At 51.2% G+C, this 23,950-nt stretch overlaps 2 protein-coding genes across 3 annotated transcripts in view; both read right to left on the bottom strand.

Annotated features, from left to right (window-relative positions):
- mtch2 (mitochondrial carrier homolog 2) overlaps positions 1-8,676 on the bottom strand; it is a 45,668-nt gene extending 36,992 nt beyond the window's left edge. The window contains exon 1 of one of the 2 annotated variants that reach the window (XM_072591899.1): positions 8,540-8,676. In XM_072591899.1, coding sequence (XP_072448000.1) covers positions 8,540-8,626 — 87 coding nt within the window. In that variant the 5' untranslated portion in view covers positions 8,627-8,676. The remainder of the gene's footprint in view (positions 1-8,539) is intronic. The other variant, XM_072591900.1, reaches the window with a different exon arrangement.
- A 7,213-nt stretch (positions 8,677-15,889) lies between these two features.
- Positions 15,890-23,950, bottom strand: part of LOC140493879 (cytosolic carboxypeptidase 2-like) — an 87,250-nt gene continuing 79,189 nt past the window's right edge. Inside the window, exons 22-23 of the mRNA XM_072592873.1 lie at positions 18,971-19,141; positions 15,890-16,962 (exon numbers count right to left, since the gene is read on the bottom strand). Coding sequence (XP_072448974.1) covers positions 16,524-16,962; positions 18,971-19,141 — 610 coding nt within the window. The 3' untranslated portion in view covers positions 15,890-16,523. The remainder of the gene's footprint in view (positions 16,963-18,970; positions 19,142-23,950) is intronic.

Here is a 23,950-nt window from a genome sequence, read left to right on the forward strand (position 1 = left end):
CGATATGCATTACTTCTACAAGACGAGGTTCTGCAAGGAGAACAAATCCGTCTGCCCAGCCACCTTCCCCAACTCCTCCACCATCATGGACTGGATCAAACAAGGCAGTTAAACGCAGGCCATCTCTGTCACAAGGAAGAAATGGCATTCTCCCGCCTAGTCTGGCTTTTTTCTGGCCATGCTGGGGAATTGGAAATCCACCTGCCTCACATGAACCCGGAGAGGACAGCTGCATCTGCCACAGGCAGGAGACAACTTTGGCAGGGGATTGAGTGCACAGTTACACCATCCAAACTGACATTCATGACTTTGAAACAGAAACTGCCATTCGTTTGAAGGTACTGTTTTAAACTAAGTACGGGTTACACTCAGAAATGTTATTATGTCACTGTACCATTTTCAGCTTCTTCTAAATAAAAGTTACTTGAATGTGTTAAGTGTACCAGTATCGTCCAGCTGGTTCAGGTCATCAGCTCTGCTTAATGTCATGGACTCATACACAGCAGGTCACTGAGTCTGACTGCTCCTCTCAAACTCACGATTTTTACGGGTTTCTACAAAACCCTCCTTCATTCTTCCAGTGAAAGTACTCATTAATGATTCTGTCTCTCTTCATACATTGATTCCTGAGGTGGCCGGACTGGACTGGTAAATCTTTGTTGCACCGCCTTCCTCAGAGCACAAAATTACACACTATACTCCAGATATGGTCCCACCAAGTACAATTGTACTTGAATCATCTTGCTATGAAAGCCAACATTCAACTTGCTTTCTTTAGCACCTGCTGCATCTGCATGTTTACTTTTAGTGACTGGTGTACAAGGACACCCAGGGCTCATTGCACCTTCCTCGTTCCCAATATATTGCTATTCCAATAATAATCTGCCTTCCTGTTTCAGCTACCAAAGTGGATATCCACACATTTATGCACGTATTTCATCTGCAATGCAATTGCCCACATATCCAAATTATACTGAAGCATTTTCCCATTTCCCTCAGAGTTCACCCTCCCACCCAGTTTTGGTTTACATGCAAACATTAATTACATGTACTTTGCTCACCTATTTATCACTAACACTTATTGTGAATCGTTGATCCCTGATGTATCCTAGTCGTCACTAGCTGCCATTCAGAAATTGTTCTGTTTATTCCTACTTTGCTTCGTGTCTGCCAACCAGTTCTCTATCCAGGTCACTAACCCCAATCCCATTCGGTTTGAGTTTACATGCTAATCTCTTATGTGGATGCTTATCAAAAGCCTTCTGCGTGCCATAAATATCAAACAGAACAAAAGAGACATTCACTAGGCTTTTCAATAAACTCAAAAATAACATGATTATAGGAGACAATCCTACTCTTCAAACAACACAGATGATCAAAAATTTCAGTCCCACTACATCCCCTTAATAATCCAAGATGGAGGACAGGAAAAATTTCTGGCTGCAACAGGCTACTCCTTTTTTTGAGATATTTTACATGTTGGAGGTGATTTCCTCGAATTCCAGGAGCAGCAATTACTGTTTTATATGCTGTTGCATTGTTTTGGAACTCTGGAAAAAAAAGTCAAACTAGCACAGTTAAAAGGGAAAGGAACAGACAAGGCAGCACATGGTCAGGCAGTGCAGGAGAGAGCGAGAGAGCGAGAGAGCGAGACTCACACTGCTCCCTGACGCAGCAGTGAACCTGTGCAGTTACTGCCTTTGCTGCCTGAATTCACGTATCGCTGGACATTGGAGTGTGTCTGAGAAAGCTAACAGTGAAATTCACAATTGATCTTGGAGGAACTTGTTTTGGAAGAGGTCACAGCACAGAGACAGATAAGTGAATAGTTTTAAGTCTGGCTTTGCTCTAAGTCTGCAGTAGTGAGTAGAGTGGGTTCTTTCTTGATTATGTGTTTTATTGAGATATGTCTTTTGATTAAACTTAAAACTATAAGCTATAAGTATTAAGTTAGATTGGAGCAGTGTTTTTTAGAGGAATAAGGCTGTGCTGTTTTCTGGGTCTGCGGATTGGAAGCAAAAATGGCCCTTAGTAGAATGATATGCTCTTCTTGTCAGGTGTGGGACTTTAGGGAGAGCTTACGTGTTACTGAGGATTATTTCTGCAATAAATGCTGTGGCTGCGAATCCTATCAGATCGAAAGGATCGTTTGGAGACACAGTTAGAGGCAGTGAAGAATTTACAAGAGCAAGGGAGTGTGATGGATGGCAGTTATAGGAAGTTGGGGGGGGGGGGTGGTCTCAGATACAGTCACATTGATGGGTTAACTCTAGAAAAGGTAAGAGAGGAATGGCAGGTAGTGCAAGAGTCTTCTGTGGCTATCCCCATTTCAAACAAGTATGCTGTTTTGGAATATGTATGAGGGTGGCGGTGATGGATTCTCAGGGGAACATAGCACGTATAGCCAAGTTTATTGAGACTGGCTCTAATGCAATGAAGGGTGCGTCAGGTTCCAAGAGATCAATTGTGTTAGGAGACTCTCCAGTCCGAGGTACAGGCAGACATTTCTGTGGCCAGCAGTGAATAATCAGAATGGTGTGTTGCTTCCCTGGTGCCAGGATCAAGGGTGCCTCAGAGATTCTAAAGGGAGATTACAGAGAGTTAGGCAGGAATTTAAAAAGGAGGTCCTCAAGAGTAGTAATATCTGGATTACTCCCAGCGCTACGGGGGCAGGAATAGGGGGACAGAGCAGATGAATGCATGGCTGAGGAGCTGGTGTATGGGAGAAGGATTCACATTTTTGGATCATTGGAATCTCTTTTGCGGTTGAGGTGACCTGCACAAGAAGGACAGCTTGCACCTTATTTGGAAGGGGACTAATATACTGGCAGGAAAATTTACTAGAGCTGCTCAGGAGGATTTAAACTAGTAAGGGGGGGTGGGGAGAGGTGGGATCCAGGGAGATAGTGAGGAAAGAGATCAATCTGAGACAGGTACAGTTGAGAGTCAAACAGTCAGGGCAGGCTGGGACAAAGCAGAGAACAAGGTAGGACCGATAAATTAAACTGCATTTATTTCAATGCAAGGGGCCTAACAGGGAAGCCAGATGAGCTCAGTGCATGGGACTGGGATATCATTGCAATTACAGAAACATGGCTCAGGGCGGCACGGTGGCACAGTGGTTAGCACTGTTGCCTCACAGCGCCAGAGACCTGGGTTCAATTCCCGCCTCAGGCGACTGACTGTGTGGAGTTTGCACATTCTCCCAGTGTCTGCGTGGGTTTCCTCCGGGTGCTCCGGTTTCCTCCCACAGTCCAAAGATGACTGAGGTGTCAGTGGGGGAGCACTTTGGGGCCAGCTACCATAGTTCTATAACATTTACAATAGTGATGGAAAAGAATAGACCAGATCTTAAAATTGAAGTTCAAATTTGGGGAAAGGCCAATTTTGATGGTATTAGGCAAGAATGTTGAAAAGTTGACTGGGGAGATGCTTACAGGTATAGGGACGGCTGGAAAATGGGAAGCCTTCAGAAATGAGATAACGAGAGTCCAGAGACAGTATATTCCTGTCAGGGTGAAAGGGAAGGCTGGTTGGTATAGGGAATGCTGGATGACTAAAGAAATTGAGGGTTTGGTTGAGAAAAAGGATGAAGGTAAGAAAAAGAAAATGACAGGTATAGACAGGATAGATCGAGTGAATCCTTAGAAGACTAAAAAGGCAGTAGGAGTATACTTAAGAGGGAAGTCAGAAGGGCAAAAAGGGGACATGAGATAACTTTGGCAAGTAGAGTTAAGGAGAAGCCAAGGGTTTTTACAAATACATTAAGGACAAAAGGGTAACTAGGGAGAGAATAGGGTCCTCAAAAATCAGCCAGGCGGCCTTTGTGTGAAGTCGCAGGAGATGGGTGAGATACTAAATGAGTATTTTACATCAGTGTTTACTGTGGAAAAGAACATGGAAGATATAGACTGTAGGGAAATAGATGGTGACATCTTGAAAAATATCCATATTACACAGGAGGAAGTGCTGGATGTCTTGAAACTCAAAAGTGGACAAATCCCCAGGACCTGATCAGGTGTACCCCAGAACTTTGTGGGAAACTAGGGAAGTGATTGCTGGGCCTCTTGCTGAGATATTTGTATCATTGATAGTCACAGGTTGGCTTACACAGTGCCACTATTTAAGAAAGAGGGTAAGGACAAGCCAGGAAACTATAGACCAGTGAGCATGACCTCGGTGATGGGCAAGTTGTTGGAAGGAATCCTGAGGGACAGCATGTACATGTTTTTGGAAAGGCAAGGACTGATTCGGGATAGTCAACATGGCTTTGTGCGTGGGAAATCATGTCTCACAAACTTGATTGAGTTTTTTGAAGTAACAAAGAGAATTGATGAGGGCAGAGCGGTAGATGTGATTTATATATGGACTTCAGTAAGGGGTTCGACAAGGTTCTTCATGGTAGAATGGTTAGCAAGGTTAGATCTCATGGAACACAGGGAGAACTAACCATTTGGATACAGAAGTGGCTCAAAGATAGAAGACAGAAGATGGTGGTGGACATTTGTTTTTCAGATTGGAGGCCTGTGACCAGTGGTGTGCCACAAGGATCGGTGCTGGGTCAACTACTTTTTGTCATTTATAAAAATGATTTGGATCTGAGCTTAAGAGGTATAGTTAGTAATTTTGCAGATGACACCAAAATTGAAGTAGCAGACAGCGAAGAAGATTACCTCAGATTACAACAGAATCTTGATCAGATGAGCCAATGGGCTGAGGAGTGGCAGATGGAGTTCAATTTAGATAAATGTGAGTTGCTGCATTTTGGGAAAGCAAATCTCAGCAGGACTTATGCACTTAATGGTAAGGTCCTGGGGAGTGTTACTGAACAAAGGGACCTTGGAGTGCAGGTTCATAGTTCCTTGAAAGTAGAGTCGTAGGTAGATAGGATAGTGAAGGTGGCATTTGGTATGCTTTTCTTTATTGGACAGAGCACTGAATATACGAGTTGGGAGGTACAGGACATTGGTTAAGCCACTTTTGGAATATTGCATATAATTCTGGTCTCCTTCCTATAAAGAAGGATGTCATGAAACTTGAAAGGGTTCAGAAAAGATTTACAAGGATGTTCCCAGGGTTGGAGGATTTGAGATACAGGGAGAGGTTGAATAGGCTAGGACTATTTTTCCTGGAGTGTAGCAGGCTGAGGGGTGACCTTATAGAGGTTTATAAAGTCATGAGGGGTAAGTCCCCAGGGCCTGATGGTCTACATCCCAGGGTACTGAAGGAGGTGGCTCGAGAAATCGTGGATGCGTTGGTGATTATTTTCCAGAGTTCGATAGATTCGGGATCAGTTCCTACGGATTGGAGGTTGGCTAATGTTGTACCACTTTTTAAGAAAGGTGGGAGAGAGAAAACAGGAAATTATAGACCAGTTAGTCTGACCTCAGTGGTGGGAAAGATGCTGGAGTCTATTATAAAGGATGAAATTACGACACATCTGGATAGTAGTAACAGGATAGGTCAGAGTCAGCATGGATTTATGAAGGGGAAATCATGCTTGACTAATCTTCTGGAATCTTTTGAGGATGTAACTCTAAAGATGGACGAGGGAAATCCAGTAGATGTAGTGTACCTGGACTTGCAGAAAGCTTTTGATAAAGTCCCACATAGGTGGTTAGTGAGCGAAATTAGGGCACATGGTATTGGGGGCAAAGTACTAACTTGGATTGAAAGTTGGTTGGCTGATAGGAATTAAAGAGTAGTGATAAACAGCTCCATTTCAGAATGACAGGCAGTGACCAGTGGGGTACCGCTGGGATCAGTGCTGGGACTGCAGCTTTTTACAATATATGTTAATGATATAGAAGATGGTATTAGCAATAACATTAGCAAATTTGCTGATGATACTATGCTGGGTTGCAGGGTGAAATGTGATGAGGATGTTAGGAGATTACAGGGTGACCTGGACAAGTTAGATAAGTGGGATGCAGTTTAATGTGGATAAATTTATGCTTATCCACTTTGGTGGCAAGAGCAGGAAGGCAGATTACTACCTAAATGGAATCAATTTAGGTAAAGAGGCAGGACAGAGAGATCTGGGTTTTGTTGTACACCAGTCAATGAAGGCAAGCATGCAGGTACAGCAGGTAGTGAAGAAGGCTAATAGCATACTGGCCTTCATAACAAGAGGGATTGAGTATAGAAGCAAAGAGGTTCTTCTGCAGCTGTACAGAGCCCTGGTGAGACCACACCTGGAGTACGGTGTGCAGTTCTGGTCTCCAAATTTGAGGAAAGACATTCTGGCTATTGAGGGAGTGCAGCGTAGGCTCACGAGGTCAATTCCTGGAATGGCAGGATTACCTTACACTGAAAGACTGGAGTGACTGGGCTTGTATACCCTTGAGTTTAGAAGACTGAGAGGGGATCTGATTGAGACATATAAGATTATTAAAGGATTGGACACTCTGGAGGCAGGAAACATGTTTCCACTGATGGGTGAGTGCCGAACCTGAGGACACAGCTTAAAAATACGGGGTAGATCATTTAGGACAGAGATGAGGAGAAACTTCTTCACCCAGAGAGTGGTGGCTCTGTGGAATGCTCTGCCCCAGAGGGCAGTGGAGGCCCAGTCTCTGGATTCATTTAAGAAAGAGTTGGATAGAGCTCTCAAGGATTGTGGAATCAAGGGTTATGGAGATAAGGCAGGAACAGGATACTGATTAAGGATGATCAGCCATGATTATATTGAATGGTGGTGCAGGCTCAAGGGGCAGAATGGCCTACTCCTGCACCTATTGTCTATTGTATGGATAAGATAAATAGACAATGTCTTTTCCCTGGGGTGGGGAGTCCAGAACTGGAAGGCATAGGTTTAGGGTGAGGAGGAAGATATAAAATAGACCTAAGGGGCAACTTTTTCACACAGAGGATGGTGTGTGTGTGTGTGGAATGGGCTGCCAGAGGACGTGGTGGAGGCTAGTACAATTACAACATTTAAAAGACATCTGGATGGGTATATGGATAGGAAGGATTTGGAGGGATTATAGGGCGGATGCTGGCAGGTGGAACTAGACTGGGTTGGGATAGCTGGTTAGCACGGACGCATTCGACTGAAGGATCTGTTTCTGTGTTATACATCTCTATAACTCTAAGACAAGATATGAGTGGAAGAATAGGGAAAGCCTCTGAATCAAGACAATCTATAAAGAAATAAATGGGCTGTTTTTCTCAGAGTTTCTCATTCTCATAGTTCCTTCCTATCTCATGTCAATCACAGAATAATGGGAAATCTTGAAAACAGATTTTGGTGAGACAGTCAGGAGGACTGATATTTGGAACTTTGTCAACGCTTTACAAACTACGGTACTGAGAGATATAAAGTATGATATTTTCAGATCCAAGCTCCGACTCTTGCATCTTAGCGGGAACTGCTCATAGCTTCTAGGTTTGTACTGAAAATTCACTCACTTTTTCAGTCCTGAGGCGATTGGTTTGACAATTAATGAATTTACCTCCACCCTCACATCTCTCAAATACTCTGATGCACTCTCCAGTCCACTTGTCTCATATCATCAGTGTATATAGCATTGTTTCCTTTAACCTTTCCTGCATTTTCCAGTTCAAAGTATTTGCACGATTAATCCTTTGCAACCCAATAACGTACCCCAAATTCCTGACAACTCTCAATGAACTCCATCTGTTGCTGTGCCATAGGCAGACCACTCACCCACATCATTAACCGCTTTCCACATAATCGCCTCACACAACCTATCCCACACAAACACAGACATCTCCTCCTCCTCCTCCTCCTCCTCCTCCTCCTCCTCCTCCTCCTCCTGCACCCACGCGCGGTCCCGGTCCCGCTCCCGCACCCCTCCCCCGCCTGCTCCTGCTCCTGCACCCGCGCACGGACACGCTCCCGCTCCCCGTCCCCGTCCCCCTCCTCCTGCACCCGCGCGCGGACACGCTCCCCGTCCCCCTCCTCCTGCACCCACGCGCAGACACGCTCCTTCGCCTCCTCCTGCACCCGCACTCGGACACGTTCCCCGTCCCCCTCCTCCTGCACCCGCACTCGGACACGTTCCCCCTCCTCCTGCACCCGCACTCGGACACGTTCCCCCTCCTCCTGCACCCGCGCGCGGACAAGCTCCTCCTCCTCCTCCTCCTCCTCCTCCTGTACCTGCGCACAGACAGGCGCCCTGTCCCCCTCTTCCTGCACCCGCGCACGGACACGCGCCCCGGCCCCGGCCCCCTCCTCCTCCTCCTGCACCCACACACAGATACATTTGTCTGGCCCTCCTCCCCCTTCCTCCCCCCCCTCCCTCTGCCCTCCTCCCCCCCTCCCTCTGCCCTCCGCCCCCTGCCCCCCTCCCCCTCCATCACACAGAGACACACACCCCACCCTCCCCTCCCCACTACATATACATACATACATACATACATACATACACATATGTATGCACACACCCACCCCAAACCACTCCCCTCCCCACATACACACATACACACCCCCACCCCCCCACCACCCTCGGCCCTCCCCTTATTCACACCCAGACACACTCCCCTTCTCCCTCACACACTGCCCGGGCTTTCTGACCTGGATGAGCAGCTTGACGTACATGAGCGGGTGCGAGAGAACCGTCAGCCCCGCGCCCAAATACAACTGACTCCGAGTGTCCGCCATCACCGCCCACAGTGCACCGCGGCCCCGGAACCGGAACCGGAAACCCGTTGGTGTGTGAGAGGGGGAGGGGTGAGGGTGAGGAGGACAGGGGTGAGGGGGGATGGGTGGGTGAGAGTGGGCAGACGGGGGGGCGAGGCAGACGGGGGGGCGGGGCGAGGCGGGCGGGGCGAGGCAGACGGGGGGGCGGGGCGAGGCAGACGGGGGGGCGGGGCGAGGCAGACGGGGGGGCGGGGCGAGGCAGACGGGGGGGCGGGGCGAGGCAGACGGGGGGCGGGGCAGACGGGGGGGGCGGGGCAGACGGGGGGGCGGGGCGGGGCAGACGGGGGGGGCGGGGCAGACGGGGGGGGCGGGGCAGACGGGGGGGGCGGGGCAGACGGGGGGGGCGGGGCGGGGCAGACGGGGGGGGCGGGGCGGGGCAGGCGGGGCGGGGAGTGAGGGTGGTGGTGAGGGGGTGAGACCGGGGTGAGGGGGAGACCGGGGGGGGGGGGTGAGGGGGAGACCGGGGGGGGGGGTGAGGGGGAGACCGGGGGGGGGGGGGGGGGTGAGGGGGAGACCGGGGGGGGGGGGGGGGGTGAGGGGGAGACCGGGGGGGAGGGGAAGACCGGGGAGGGGGGGGGGGGGGGGGGAGAGTGTGAGGGGAAGACCAGGGAGGGAGGGAGGGGGGGGGGGTGAGGGGGAGGGGGGGGGGTGAGGGGGAGACCGGGGGGGAGGGGAGGGGAGGGGAGGGGAGGGGAGGGGGAGACCGGGGGGGGGGGTGAGGGGGAGACCGGGGGGGGGGGGGGGGTGAGGGGGAGAAGGGGTGGGGGGCGAGGGGGAGACGGGGAGATGAGGGCGAGACGCGGGGGGGGGTGAGGGCGAGACGGGGGGGGGAATGACGGGGGGGGGGGGGATGACGGGGGGGGGGGTGAGGGCGAGACGGGGGGAGGTGAGGGCGAGACGGGGGGGTGAGGGGTGAGGGCGAGACGGGGGAGGTGAGGGCGAGACGGGGGGGGTGAGGGCGAGACGGGGGGGGGTGAGGGCGAGACGGGGGGGGGTGAGGGCGAGACGGGGGGGGGGTGAGGGCGAGACGGGGGGGGGTGAGGGCGAGACGGGGGGGGGTGAGGGCGAGACGGGGGGGGGTGAGGGCGAGACGGGGGAGGTGAGGGCGAGACGGGGGGGTGAGGGGTGAGGGCGAGACGGGGGAGGTGAGGGGGAGACGGGGGAGACGGGGGGGGGGTGAGGGCGAGACGGGGGGGGTGAGGGCGAGACGGGGGGGGGGTGAGGGCGAGACGGGGGAGGTGAGGGAGGGACGGGGGGGTGAGGGGGAGACGGGGGGGTGAGGGGGAGACGGGGGGGTGAGGGCGAGACGGGGGGGGGGGTGAGGGCGAGACGGGGGGGGGGGGTGAGGGCGAGACGGGGGGGTGAGGGGTGAGGGCGAGACGGGGGAGGTGAGGGCGAGACGGGGGGGTGAGGGCGAGACGGGGGGGTGAGGGCGAGACGGGGGGGGTGAGGGCGAGACGGGGGGGGTGAGGGGGAGACGGGGGAGACGGGGGAGACGGGGGGGGGTGAGGGCGAGACGGGGGGGGGTGAGGGCGAGACAGGGGAGGTGAGGGAGGGACGGGGGGGTGAGGGGGAGACGGGGGGGTGAGGGGGAGACGGGGGGGGGTGAGGGGGAGACGGGGGGGTGAGGGGGAGACGGGGGGGGTGAGGGCGAGACGGGGGGGTGAGGGCGAGACGGCGGGGGGGGGGTTGAGGGCGAGACGGGGGGTGAGGGGTGAGGGCGAGACGGGGGAGGTGAGGGCGAGACGGGGGGGGTGAGGGGGAGACGGGGGGGGGTGAGGGCGAGACGGGGGGGGGGGGTGAGGGCGAGACGGGGGAGGTGAGGGAGGGACGGGGGGGTGAGGGGGAGACGGGGGGGTGAGGGGGAGACGGGGGGGGGTGAGGGCGAGACGGGGGGGGGGGGGTGAGGGCGAGACGGGGGAGGTGAGGGAGGGACGGGGGGGTGAGGGGGAGACGGGGGGGTGAGGGGGAGACGGGGGGGGGTGAGGGCGAGACGGGGGGGTGAGGGCAAGACGGGGGGGTGAGGGGTGAGGGCGAGACGGGGGAGGTGAGGGCGAGACGGGGGGGGGTGAGGGGGAGACGGGGGGGGTGAGGGGGAGACGGGGGGGGTGAGGGGGAGACGGGGGGGGGTGAGGGGGAGACGGGGGGGTGAGGGGGAGACGGGGGGGGTGAGGGGGAGACGGGGGGGGGTGAGGGGGAGACGGGGGGGTGAGGGGGAGACGGGGGGGGTGAGGGGGAGACGGGGGGGGTGAGGGGGAGACGGGGGTGAGGGGAGGGAGATGGGAGGCGGGTGGGAGGGGAGGGAGATGGGAGTGGGGGAGGGAGATGGGAGTGGGGGAGGGAGGGGTGTGGGGGGAGACAGGACGGGGGGGTGGTGTGGGGGGAGACAGGACGGGGGGGGTGGTGTGGGGGGAGACAGGACGGGGGGGGTGTGTGTGGGGGGAGACAGGACGGGGGGGGTTAGGGGAGACAGGACGGGGGGAGTTAGGGGGAGACAGGACGGGGGGGGTGAGGGGGAGACAGGACGGGGGGGGGTGAAGGGGAGACAGGACGGGGGGGGTGAGGGGGAGACAGGACGGGGGGGGTGAGGGGGAGACAGGACGGGGGGGGTGAGGGGGAGACAGGACGGGGGGGGTGAGGGGGAGACAGCGGGGGGGAGGGGAGGGAGATGGGAGTGGAGGGGGAATGGGAGTGGGGGAGACAGGACGATGGGGTGAAGAGGAGACAGGACGAGGGGTGAGGGGGAGACAGGACGGCGGGTGGGGGGAGACAGGACGGCGGGTGGGGGGGAGGTGGCGGAGGAGAGGGGAGGGAGATGGGAGTGGGGAGGGACGGGAGTGGGGGGGGCGGGGGGGAACAGGAGTGGGGGAGACAGGACGGGGGGGGTGAGGGGGAGTCAGGACGGGTTTGGGAGAGGGAGTCAGGACGGGGGGTGGGAGAGGGGGGGACGGGGTGGGGGAGGGGGGGATGGGTTGGGGGAGGGGGAGACGGGGGGACGGGGTAACGGGGTGGGGTGGGGGATGGGGAGACGGGGTGGGGGTGAGAGGGGGTGGCGGGGTGGGGTGGGGGATGGGGAGACGGGGTAGAGGGGGTGATGGGGTGGTGTGGGGTGGGGGAGGGGGAGACGGGGTAGAGGGGGTGGCGGGGTCGGGGAAGGGGGTGACGGGGTGGGGTTGGAGTGGGGGAGGTGGGGTGGGAGAGGGGGAGGGGGAGGTGGGGTGGGTGGGGTGGGGGAGGGGGAGATGGGGTGGGGGGTAGGGGGGTGACGGGATGGGAGGGGGTGATGGGATGGGAGGGGGTGGGGGTGAGGGGGTGACGGGATGGGAGGGGGTGGGGGTGACGGGGTGGGAGGGGGGAGGGGGTGACGGGGTGGGAGGGGGGAGGGGGTGACGGGGTGGGGTGGTGGGAGGGAGAGACGGGGTGGGGGAGGGAGAGACGGGGTGGGGGAGGGGGAGACGGGTGGGGGGGGTGATGGGGGAGGGGGAGACAGGTGATGGGGAGACGGGGTGGGGGGTGAGGGAGACAGGTGGTGGGGAGACGGGGTGGGGTGGGGGACGGGGTGATGGGGAGAGGGGGAGACTGTGTGGGGGGGGGGAAGTGGGGGAGACGGGGTGGGGTGGTGGAGTGGGGGAGACGGGGTGGGGTGGTGGAGTGGGGGAGACAGGACGGGGGGGAGACGGGTTGAGGAGAGTGTGGGTTGTGGGGAGACGGGGTGGGGGCAGGGAGAGTGTGGGGGGAGGGGGAGACAGGGAGAGGTGGGGGGAGAGGGGAGACAGGGTGGGGGAGGGGGGAGTCATGGTGGGGGCAGGGAGAGGTGGGGGGAGGGGGGAGACGTGGTGGAGGCAGGGAGAGTGTGTGGGGAGGGGGGAGGGGGGGTGGGGGCAGGGAGAGTGTGGGAGGAGGGAGGAGACGGGGTGGGGGCAGGGAGAGTGTGGGGGGAGGGGGGAGACCAGGTGGGGGATGGGAGACGGGGTGTGGGTGAGAGAATGTCGGACGCAGAGACTTGGTGGAGTGCAGTCCAGATCCTGGTGAAATCTGATCCATGAACTCATTTATTCTTCATGGGAACCAACGAGGTATAGTTCCTAGAGTGTGGCCTTCTCTTAGTACACCTGCCACAGGACCAGGGCCATATTGGGCTGACCGCGGTGTGACTCCACGTCAAGCACCTACTTCTCCACATCCTAAATTCTGGAATTCCACCTCTTGTTGACTCCCGTGCATATTTCTGCCAGGCAAGAACGATTGGGGAAAACCCAAAGGCGTTCGACATTTTAACTGTGGAGTAGGAGAATGATCAGAGAGTAGGGCCAAATCAGGGATAGTGGAGGGAACTTCTGTCTGGAGTCTGAAGAGAAAGGGGAAGCCCTAAATGAGGTTTTTGCTTCAGTATTCACTGGAGAGAGGGACCTTGTTGATGGAACACTGTGGACCAGATTAATAGGCTTGAACAGATTAATATTAAAAAAGTGGATGTGCTGGATGCGCCTCTGGCGATGATCTTTGCATCTTCACTCTCCATGAAAGTAGTATTGGCTGATTGGAGGGAGGTGAATGTTGATCCTCTGTCCAAGCAAGGGAATAGGAAAATCCCTGGGAATTACAGACCAGTCAGTCTTATGTCTGTTGTAAGCAAAGAATGGGGGCCATGTGGCTTTGTTTCCTGAAACAGGGTGGGTTTCTTGCAGGGCACTCACCACATACTCTTGATCCCAAAGGCACAAGAGAATACAAAATCTGCATAGTGCCTCTCTGCTGCTGTTGATGTTGAAAGTGCCTATGGGCATCTTTATGGCAACAGCATTGTATCACTAGTTTACTACCTACTAGGTTGGGGAGGAGGGATAATTTTGTCCCCCTCCACTCCATAGATACTGCAGAGGAACCCTCAGTGCTGCTGTCGTGTGTTCCTGCCCACTCTTGGGGCTGTTAACAGCTGCTGGGCTGACAGGACCAGTAGTGGTAGGGAATTCATAGGTCAGATGCCAACCAGATTCTGTCATGGTGAGCCAGTATAGCCTGTTAAAAAAAACAAAATCCTGGAGTTCCCCTTTGAGGATGCGGGGAGCCCCATCTGCGATCACCCTGCCCACACCCCACCACCACCACCACCACCACCACCTCGTGTAACTCAGCGGTGCTCACAACTTACCCCATTCTCCTCAGTTCTTTACTTCTGACCCTTTCCCCGTATGTGACACATCACCACCTTGCACCCATCCCCAGGGTCGACGGCAGGAAAATCCTCTGCAGGGACCCCTGTGTCTTCAACTGAAAGGTCTCAAGGTGGGTGGGAAGTGCAATATTGATGTCAATGCATGGGAGAACCTCATTTAGAAGACCATAAGACACAGGAGTGGAAGGAAGGCCATTCGGCCCATCGAGTCCACTCCGCCATTCAATCATGGCTGATGCGCATTTCAGCTCCACTGACCAGCGTTCTCCCCGTAGCCCTTAATTCCTCTAGACAACAAGAACCTATCAATCTCGGCCTTGAAGACATTTAGCGTCCCGGCTTCCACTGCACTCCGTGGCAATGAATTCCACAGGCCCACCACTCTCTGGCTGAAGAAATGTCTCCGCATTTCTGTTCTGAAATGACCCCCTCTAATTCTAAGGCTGTGTCCACGGGTCCTAGTCTCCTCGTCTAACGGAAACAATTTCCGAGCATCCACCTTTTCCAAGCCATGTATTATTTCGTACGTCTCTATTAAGTCTCCCCTTAATTAAGAAACTGACTTGAAGGTAGCACCTGTATGAAGGGGCACAATTCTTTGAGAACACCCGTCGGCAAGAGAAAGTATGGAATAGGAACAGAGAATGGAATGTGCTGTGATTTCAAGGGCAAGGACCAATTCTGTCTCCCAAATTATCTGCAAAACGTGTGCCCGAGATGTGACTCAATGATTAAGGACCCACAGAATTTCCTGGATGGACAATTATATTGTGAGCAAGTGATTGCTGATGACAGTCCTCATCAAACACTCTCAGGACACGGACAGCACAGGGTTAGATACAGAGTAAAGCTCTTTCTACAGTGTGTCTTTAGGAGCAGTTTTTTGGGTGCTGTTTCTGTTGCAGTGAGGGGTTACCACATTGGCAGTGAAATATCTGCTTTAGAAGCTGTGGGTAAACAGCTTTGAGTCCCAACAACATCCTTGTAAATTTTTCTGTATGTTTTCTAGTTTAACAACATCCTTCTTATATCAGGGTGACCAGAATTGTACACAGTATTCTAAAAGCAGACTACCGATGTCTTGTACAGCTACAACATGACATTCCAACTTAATGCTTTGACCAATGAAATATATGAACAGATTAAGTTGATTCTCTGGCACTCTCAAAAGGGGAAGTGGTCTGCTCTCTCCACTATCCTGGCCAATGTTTACTGGCAATAGCATATTGCTGTTTGGGGGAGCTTCCCATTTGCAAATGAATTGCAGGGTTTGTTGTATTACAATGGTGACCACACTTTAAAGGTACTATGGAGTCACTTTCTGAACAGCGTGTGGTTGTGAACAGTGCTGTAAAAGTTGAGGCTTATTTTAAAGTCTGTATTCGCAATGGGAGTTAGTACAAAGAAACACCGAATAAAAATAAAAAAAGAATTTATTTAAACAAATCAGAATCTTCTGAATGGGCATTTCTGACAATGAGTGCAATGAACAGCCTCTGACTGAGAAAGCTGCAGGAAGGATTGGTTTCAAAGTTCACTGCCATACCTGGTTGATAACAAGCTGGAAGGTGGCCAAGTGATTTGAGCTGGTGTCACCGTGTTTTCTGTGGTCAAGCTCCATGTTTGTGTCAGATTGTCTGTGTTGAAAGGATACAGTGCTACACTGTGCTCGAACCCTGTTCTTTCGATTCTTCTTACAGCACTGTCCAATCAGACATTGAGTGATTGGTACTACCAAGAAAACTGAAAAATCAGTGTTGGGGCCAGCATCCCAAGAAACTCACATTTAATTAGTTCAAGCATGAGAACTCACCGGATCATGTCCTGGGACAGTGGGTCGGTTCTGGTTGGGGACTGGGTCCTGGAACAGGATTTTTTTTTGTGGGGGGGGGGGGTGGGGGGGTGTCTGTTTATGAGCTCTGTCCCAGGATGGGATGCAAAGGTTGGGTCTAGTTGGGGATGCTGTTTTGCAATAGGAGGAAGGGTTGGGTTGGGGATGCTGCCTTGGAATAGTGGGGGTGGGGGGAAGGGTCTGGTTGTATCACTGACATTGGGTCATGGAGATGAGCTGACACTGTAACCTGTATCTGGGACAGGAATTGGCCAATTGTGGAGATTTACATGAGGTACAAAAAAAAACTTCCAGAAAAATCTCCAGTCACCTTATTGAACAGTTGTTAGCCCCTCCCCGAAAGACAAACATCAATCAATATTTAAAAATCACTTTCTAATTGTTTCTTCAAAACATTGTTCTTGATTTTAAAAAACTCATTAACTGTGCTTAGCTTCAACTGAAGGAAGGAGTGGAGAGGTAAAATTTGGTGAATGAGGTAGTGAAGGTGAAAGAATGGAATGTGTGCAATGTAGCTAAAGGAGGACACTGGGTAGAAATGGCTGGGTGGTGGGAGGACAGGGGTCTCGGTGAGTCGGTAAGATGTGAGGGGAGATGAGTGAGGGGCTAGGAGGTTTGAGGGGTTGACTGTGTGGTGCGAGGTTAGGAGGTTGGTGAAGGATCTTGGTGAGTGGCTAGGAGATGTGTTATGCAGGTGAGAGGGCGAATAATGGATCTGGGTGGGTGAGGAGCGAGCTGACAGGTCTGGTAGGGTGATGGTGTCGGTGATGAGGGAACGGACGGGATACTGTGGAGTTGACCTGGCGGTGGAATGCTCTGCTGCTGTGTGGTTAAAGGACAGGCCGGACGTTCCGTGCTTTCACCGAGTGCAGTGACTGTTTGGTCTCGTCCCACAGGCAGATGGTGGACAATTGGTGTTTGAGGGTTTCCACCAGCGAGTTGCGTTTGATGCTCCTCTGCGGTTTCCTCCCACAGTCTTGATGTTGCACTTCCCGGGATTTCCTGTGAGTTTGACGTCCAGGTCTCCATGCAGCTCCTGCCATGGTGGGATTGAGCAATAGCTTCTTACTCAGCACTAGCTTGTTGGTTTGATGGATTCCTACTGTCCTCCCATTCACTCCTTTCAGCACGGTCAGTTTGCCTGCTCTCACAGGCAGCTTTAACGCTCTCTCACACCTTGCTGTGGTCGGGCTATCACTCAGCAATGTTCGCTTTGCCTTAAGGGAGCGTGTGAGATTGGAGAGGCCCTGTTCGATATTCCTCACGTCTCTGTCAAGAAATCAAATTTCTGTGACTATAGTATTCAGCACCAGACCCATTTCCACAAGTGAAAGATGAAAGTGTTTGGTGTTGGGCTCCACTTTGCAAGATGTAGCTGAGAAGACAAGCTAGGGAGCAATCACTAAAAACTGGTGGAAAGGCAGAGAAACTGATGCAAAAAGTTCCTGGAATTCTCGCCTTTATCTCAATGGCTTGAATTGTTCTTTTATGGCAGAATTTCCTCAGAAACACCACTTCCCTCACTAGAAATGTTTTCCATGGAGAGCTGTTAACCTTAGCTGAAAATGTCCAAGCTGAGATTGACTGGGCTTTTCCCCTCTGGGAGGGGCTGAGGATCCAAGGGAACTAGAATGAGTTAAGGAATGGCTCAGCAAGGATATAATTGAATGTGGAACAGACTGAAGGGGCTGAACGGCCTTCTCCTACCAGACACCTGGTTTAAGGTGCAAAGGCCTTTGCCAATTGAGGGGATCAAAAGTGTGTCTCTCTCAGGATCTGTGCCCACCCCAGATTGCCATCCATAGATACCATCTGCCATGGCTGGCTCCATTCTTGATTCTCTTCTGTGATTTACAAGCGTTTAGATTAGAGTGGTGCTGGAAAAGCACAGCAGTTCAGACAGCATCCAAGGAGCAGTAAAATCAACATTTCGGGCAAAAGCCCTTCATCAGGAATACAGGCAGAGAGCCTGAAGGGTGGAGAGATAAGTGAGAGGAGGATGGGGGTGGGCAGAAAGTAGCAGAGAGTACAATAGGTGAGTGGGGGAGGGGATGAAGGTGATAGGTCAGGGAGGAGGGTGGAGTGGATAGATGGAAAAGAAGATAGGCAGGGAAGACAAGTCATGGGGACAGTGCTGAGCTGGAAGTTTGGAGCTGGGGTGAGGTGGGGGAAGGGGAAATGAGGAAACTGTTGAAGTCCACACTGATGCCCTGGGGTTGAAGTGTTCCGAGGCAGAAGATGAGGCATTCTTCCTCCAGGCGTCGAGTGGTGAGGGAGCAGCAATGAAGGAGGCCCAGGGCCATAGGGTGGTTGTGGTTGATTGATGTGGGTGGCCCAGAGATGTTCCCTAAAGACCTCTGCTAGGAGGCGTCCAGTCTCCCCAATGTAGAGGAGACCGCATCGGGAGCAACAGCTACAATAAATGATATTGGTGGATGCGCAGGTAAAACTTTGATGGATGTGGAAGCCTCCTTTAAGGCCTTGGATGGAGATGAGGGAGGAGGTGTGAGCGCAGATTTTGTGATTCCTGCGGTGGCAGGGGAAGGTGCCAAGACGGGAGGATGGGTTGTAGGGGGGCGTGGACCTGACCAGGTAGTCACGGAGGGAATGGTCTTTGCGGAAGGCGGAAAGGGGTGGGGAAGGAAATATATCCCTGGTGGTGGGGTCTGTTTGGAGGTGGCGGAAATGTCGGCGGATGATTTGGTTTATGCGAAGGTTGGTAGGGTGGAAGGTGAGCACCAGGGGCATTCTGTCCTTGTTACGGTTGGAGGGGTGGGGTCTGAGGGCGGAGGTACGGGATGTGGATGAGGTGCGTTGGACGGCATCTTTAACCAAGTGGGAAGGGAAATTGCGGTTTCTAAAGAAGGAGGCCATCTGGTGTGTTCTGTGGTGGAACTGGTCCTCCTGGGAGCAGATACGGCGGAGGCGGAGGAATTGGGAATACGGGATGGCATTTTTGCAGGAGGTAGGGTGGCAAGAGGTGCAATCCAGGTAGCTGTGGGAGTCGGTGGGTTTGTAAAAAATGTCGATGTCAAGTCAGTCGTCATTAATGGAGATGGAGGGGTCCAGGAAGGGGAGGGAGGTGTCAGAGATGGTCCAGGTAAATTTAAGGTCAGGGTGGAATGTGTTGGTGAAGTTGATGAATTGCTCAACCTCCTCGCGGGAGCACGAGGTGGTGCCGATGCAGTCTTCAGTTTAGTGGAGGAAGAGGTGGGGAGTGGGTGCCAATGCAGTCAACAATGTAGCAGAGGAGCACCAAGTGGACGAAATTACTTACTCTTCCTGCTCCAGCACGGTGTCCATGCCGACCAGTGAGGCTGTTGCCATTGTGAAGGTGCTCACAGGCCTTTGTCGTCGTCCTCTGCCATCCTGGATCCTCGGTTGGCTGCCAACACACTGTGCCCCTTCAAGTGACTCACTGACGTCAGAAGATGCAGCCGGATTTGTTCTGTTTGCACAGGACAACCAAGTTTATTCAAAGGTAAAAGTGGACCTGAGAGGAGAGTGTCTCAGGACAGACATCCACGCAAGGTCCTGGTGAAACAGACCTGATCAAGTTCATCCTCTTATGCCCAGGCATCGTTTGATGGACCGTGTCAGAAGCTAAACAGATTTCACTGCAAAAGACACTCCAAAACTAACTAATCAGGGATTAACTAATTAATAAATTAAGTCAAGATGGCTGGACAGGTGATGTGCTGTAACTGCATGATGTGGGAGCTGGCTGATCCCATTGTGAACGACAGTGATCACATCTGTAACAAGTGTTGGTTGCTGGAGGAACTTCAACTCAGGGTTAATGAGCTGGAATCTGAGCGTCAAACACTGGCACACCCGAAAGTGGGAGAAATACCTGGACGCTGAATTCCAGGAGGCAGTCACACTACCTCAAATTCAGTCAGTGGCCAGGGACAGCAGGGTGTGACTGCAAGTGATGCAGCATCCCTGTGTAAATGAGGAACAGAGCTGGACGGGGAGTGAGCCAGTTGACCACAACGTTGTGGTACAGGAGGCTATTCAAGAGGGGGGAGCAAAAAGACAAGTAGTAGTTGTAGGGCATTCTTTAATTGAGGGAATAGACAGTATTCTTTGTGAGCAGGATTGAGAGTCTACATGGTATGTTGCCTACCAGTGCCAAGATGTGGGACATATCTGACCAGCTTGAAAGGATATTTGAAAGGGAGAGGGAGGATCCAGTTGTTGTGGTCCACATCGGGACAAATGATATAAGCAAGACTTGGAAAGAGGACCTGTTAAGGGATTATCAGGAGCTAGGGATCAAATTAAAGAACAATCTCCAGATTACTGTCTGAGCCATGTCCCAATCGGCATAGGGACGTAAGAAGAAGGGAAGTAAACACGTGGCTAAAAGAATAGTGCGGGAAAGAAGGATTCCTTTTTGTAAGCATTGGCATCAGTATTGGAATAGGAGGCATCTGTACCATTGGGATAGTCTCCACCTGGAGCAAGCTGGGACTCGTGGTCTACTGAAAAGAATAAATAGGCTGGTCAACAGGATTTTACATTAGGAAGGGAAGGGTAAAACTCCCAGGAGTATAATGGCCAATGGGAAGCAAAGCTGCAGGTTAACATCTGTGAGGGTGAACTCAACTAAATTGAAAAATATAAAAAAACAAGGAGACCTCGGAAGAGGTTATTGAAGTCTCCAGCGCACAAAATAGGACAGTGTTTGGAAAGGGTTAGGAATCAAACATCAAACACACTGGGTAAACGAATAATGATGAGAAGAGGGAGGGTCAATACAGGACTGAGGGTGTTGTGTCTGAATGCGCGCAATATCTGAAATAAGGCAAATGAGATTGTGGCGCACAGCGAAATTGGAAGGTATGATGTGGCGGGCATCACAGATACGTGGCTGCAAGGGGGTCAGGGCTGGGAGCTAAATATCCAAGGATATCCATCTTATCAAAAAGACAGGCAGGTGGACAGAGGGGGTGGGGTTGCTTTGTTAGTAAGGAATGAAAGTAAATCAATAGCAATAAATGAAATAGGGTCAGGTGATGTAGAATCTGTGTGGGTAGCGTTGAGGAACTGCAAAGGTTAAAAAAGCATAATGGGAGTTATCTACAGGCCTCTAAATAGTCAGATTTTGGGGTGCAATATACATCAGGAGATAGAAAATGCATGTCAGAAAGGCAAGGTTACAGTGATCATGGAGGATTTCAATATGCAGGTGGACTGCAAAAGTCAGGTTGATAGTGAATCGCAAGAGAAGGAATTTGTGAAATGTCTACAAGAGAGCTTTTTGGAGCAGCTCGTGATGGAGCCCACTAGGTGTGATGATGATGCTCCTTTGACAGGGTTGTGTTGTCCTTGGCTTTGCTCAAATATGTTTTATGAGACACAGGTTCCGAAATGTCTGGCTTGATCTACTTGAAGAAGCTTTTAAGTTTTAAAGAAAACACTTGTACAATGAAAGGGAAGTGGCCAGTTCTCCCAGCTCAGCTTGTATCTGGTTTGGTTTGGTTTGGTTTAGATTTAGCAGTCTGGCTGTTCAGAGCAAGCAGTCAGTCAGTTTTGAGGCTGCTGGTCAAAGAAACAGCTACATGGAAGAAGGTGTTCCATGCTGAATCTCTGACATCTCTCCTGTAAGACCCTGTGTTTGATTTTACCTTTATTTTGCAAAGGGGTGTTTATGGAGATTGTTACAAGTATTTGGAACTATAGTGGGATAGTCTGTTCAGTTTTTAAATAGGTGCAGTTATTCTATATTGTGTTCTCTTTTGTTTGTGCTTAATTTGGTAAGTTTGCAAATAAATTCTGTTTTGATTAAAACCAAGTGGTTGGGCCAGCTGTATCACTCCTGGAATATCTGTTATATACCTGCTTAAAACAACTCGCAAAGTTAGGGACCGGGCTACTTGCTTGAAATGTTTTGAAGGGGTCTGGCCTGGTCGATAACACTAGGGAACAGGCAATTCTGGATTTAGTGTTGTGCAATGAGGCAGACTTGCTAAGGGAGCTTAAGGTGAAGGAACCCTTAGGAGGCAGTGATCATAGTATGATAGAATTAACTCTGCAATTTGAGACTGAGAAAGTGGAATCAAATATAACGGCATTATAGTTGAATAAAGGCAATGACAGAGACATGAGGGAGGAGCTGACCAGAATTAATTGGGAGAGGAGCCTAGCAGGAAAGACAGTGGAACAGCAATGGCAAGAATTTCTAGGAGTAATTCGAGAGTCACAGCAAAGATTCATCTTGAGGAAAAAGAAGCATACTAAAGGGAGAATGAATCAACGTGGTTGACCAGGGAAGTCAGGGACAGCATAAAAACAAAAGAGAAAGAAAGTAATGTAGTGAAGACCAGTGGGAAGCTAGAGGATTGGGAAGCCTACAAAGACTAACAGAGAAAAACAAAGAAAGAAATAAGGAGAGAGATGATTAAACATGAGGGTAAGCTAGCCAGTAATATTAGAAAAGATTGCAAGAGTTTCTTTAGATATATATAAAGAGCAAAAGTGGGCATTGGGCTGCTGGACAGTGATGCTGGAGAAGTAGTAATGGGGAACAAAGAGGAACTGAATAATTACTTTGCATCAGTCTTCATGGTGGAAGGCACAAGTAATATCCCAAAGATTCAAGAGAGTTGGGGGTCAGAGATGAATACGGTGGCCATTACCAAGAAGAAGGTGCTAGAAAAAAACCTGAAAGGTCTGCAAGTGGATAAATCATCTGGATCAGATGGGCTACACCCTAGAGTTCTGAAGACGATAGCTGAAGAGATTGTGGAGGTTCTAGTAGTGATCTTTCAGGTATCACTGGAGTCAGGAAGGCTCCAGAGGACTGGAAAATGGCTAATGTAATCCCCCTGTTTAAGAAGAGAGCAAGGCAAAAGACGCAAAATTATAGGCCCATTAGCCTGACCTCAGAAGTTGCTAAGATTTTGGAGTTCATTGTGAAGGATGAGATCTCTGAATACTTGGAAGTGCACGGTAAATTAGGGCAAAGTCACCATGGTTTCATTAAGAGGAGGTTGTGTCTGAGAAATCCGTTAGAATTCTTTGAGGAGATAACAAGTAGGTTAGACCAAGGAGAGCCAATGGATGTTATCTATCTGGACTTCCAGAAGGCCTATGATAGGGTGCTGCATAGGAGACTGCTGAATAAGATAGGGGCCCATGGTATTGGCGGCAAGGTGCTAGCATAGTTAGAAGATTGGCTGTTTGGCAGAGAGTGAGGATAAAACGGTCCTTCTCAGGATGGAAGCTAGTAACTAGTGGTGTTCCACAAGGCTCAGTGTAGTGTTGCGAAGTCGAAAGAGTGTATGGTCGCTTTAAGAGGGAGGTACCTTTTCTGAGCTGAGATTGACAGCACATGTCTGTGATGAGCTAACAGCTGCAGGGAGGGCTGAGAATTGATAATGTGTAACAATGAGCTTGGGGTTGTGGTTTGAAGTTAAGGCAACGGATTTGAATTTAACCAATTAATTTAAATTATTCCCAAGTACCAAAAACCAATTGAATTTGAATTTGATTGTGTTCACAACATCAGACCAATGAGAGGGTACGAGTTTAGGGGGTATTTTGAAAATTAGTCAGAACCAACTGCCATCCAACCAAATAAATATCTCAATGTTCTCAAAGAAATCTCTCAAAAGACATCAACTATTAAAGATACCAAGAAATTTTATACAAAGACACTCACAGTGAAAAATAAAAATCACAGAAGATGACCCAGGGAGAAAGCACTCAGTTTGGAAGGACAGAAGGAAGCAACAGATTCAGAAGAGCAAAAGAAAGACAGCTTAAGAGGCTGTATACACTGAGAGATTAAGTTGATTTAATGTTTAATAATTGTGTTATTGGAGCAGCATTTTAATAGAGTTGGGTCAGATTGTGATTAGTTAAAGAAAGGGGGCTCAGGTTTGTTCATAGTTTTTGTGTAGTGTTCACTGTTAAGAGTTAGGAAAATAAATTGTTTTTTATTCTTTAAACAGTGGAAGTCATTTGTTTTCTTTCACTCATTCACATTTAACAGATTATGAGGTGAGCGAGCTTTTCTGAGGTGTTAGTTTTAATTAGCTCGCTCACCTCATGATCTGTTAAATGTGAATGAGTGAAAGAAAACGAATGACTTCCACTGTTTAAAGAATAAAAAACAATTTATTTTCCTAACTCTTAAGTTGATTTAATGTTTAATAATTGTGTTATTGACCTCCGCATCACAACAGTTAGGACCACAGCTTTTCACTTTACGATCTGGATGAAGGAACTGAAGGCATTCTGGCTATGT

Source organism: Chiloscyllium punctatum, chromosome 22 (assembly GCF_047496795.1).
Source record: "Chiloscyllium punctatum isolate Juve2018m chromosome 22, sChiPun1.3, whole genome shotgun sequence".
Taxonomy (NCBI): domain Eukaryota; kingdom Metazoa; phylum Chordata; class Chondrichthyes; order Orectolobiformes; family Hemiscylliidae; genus Chiloscyllium; species Chiloscyllium punctatum.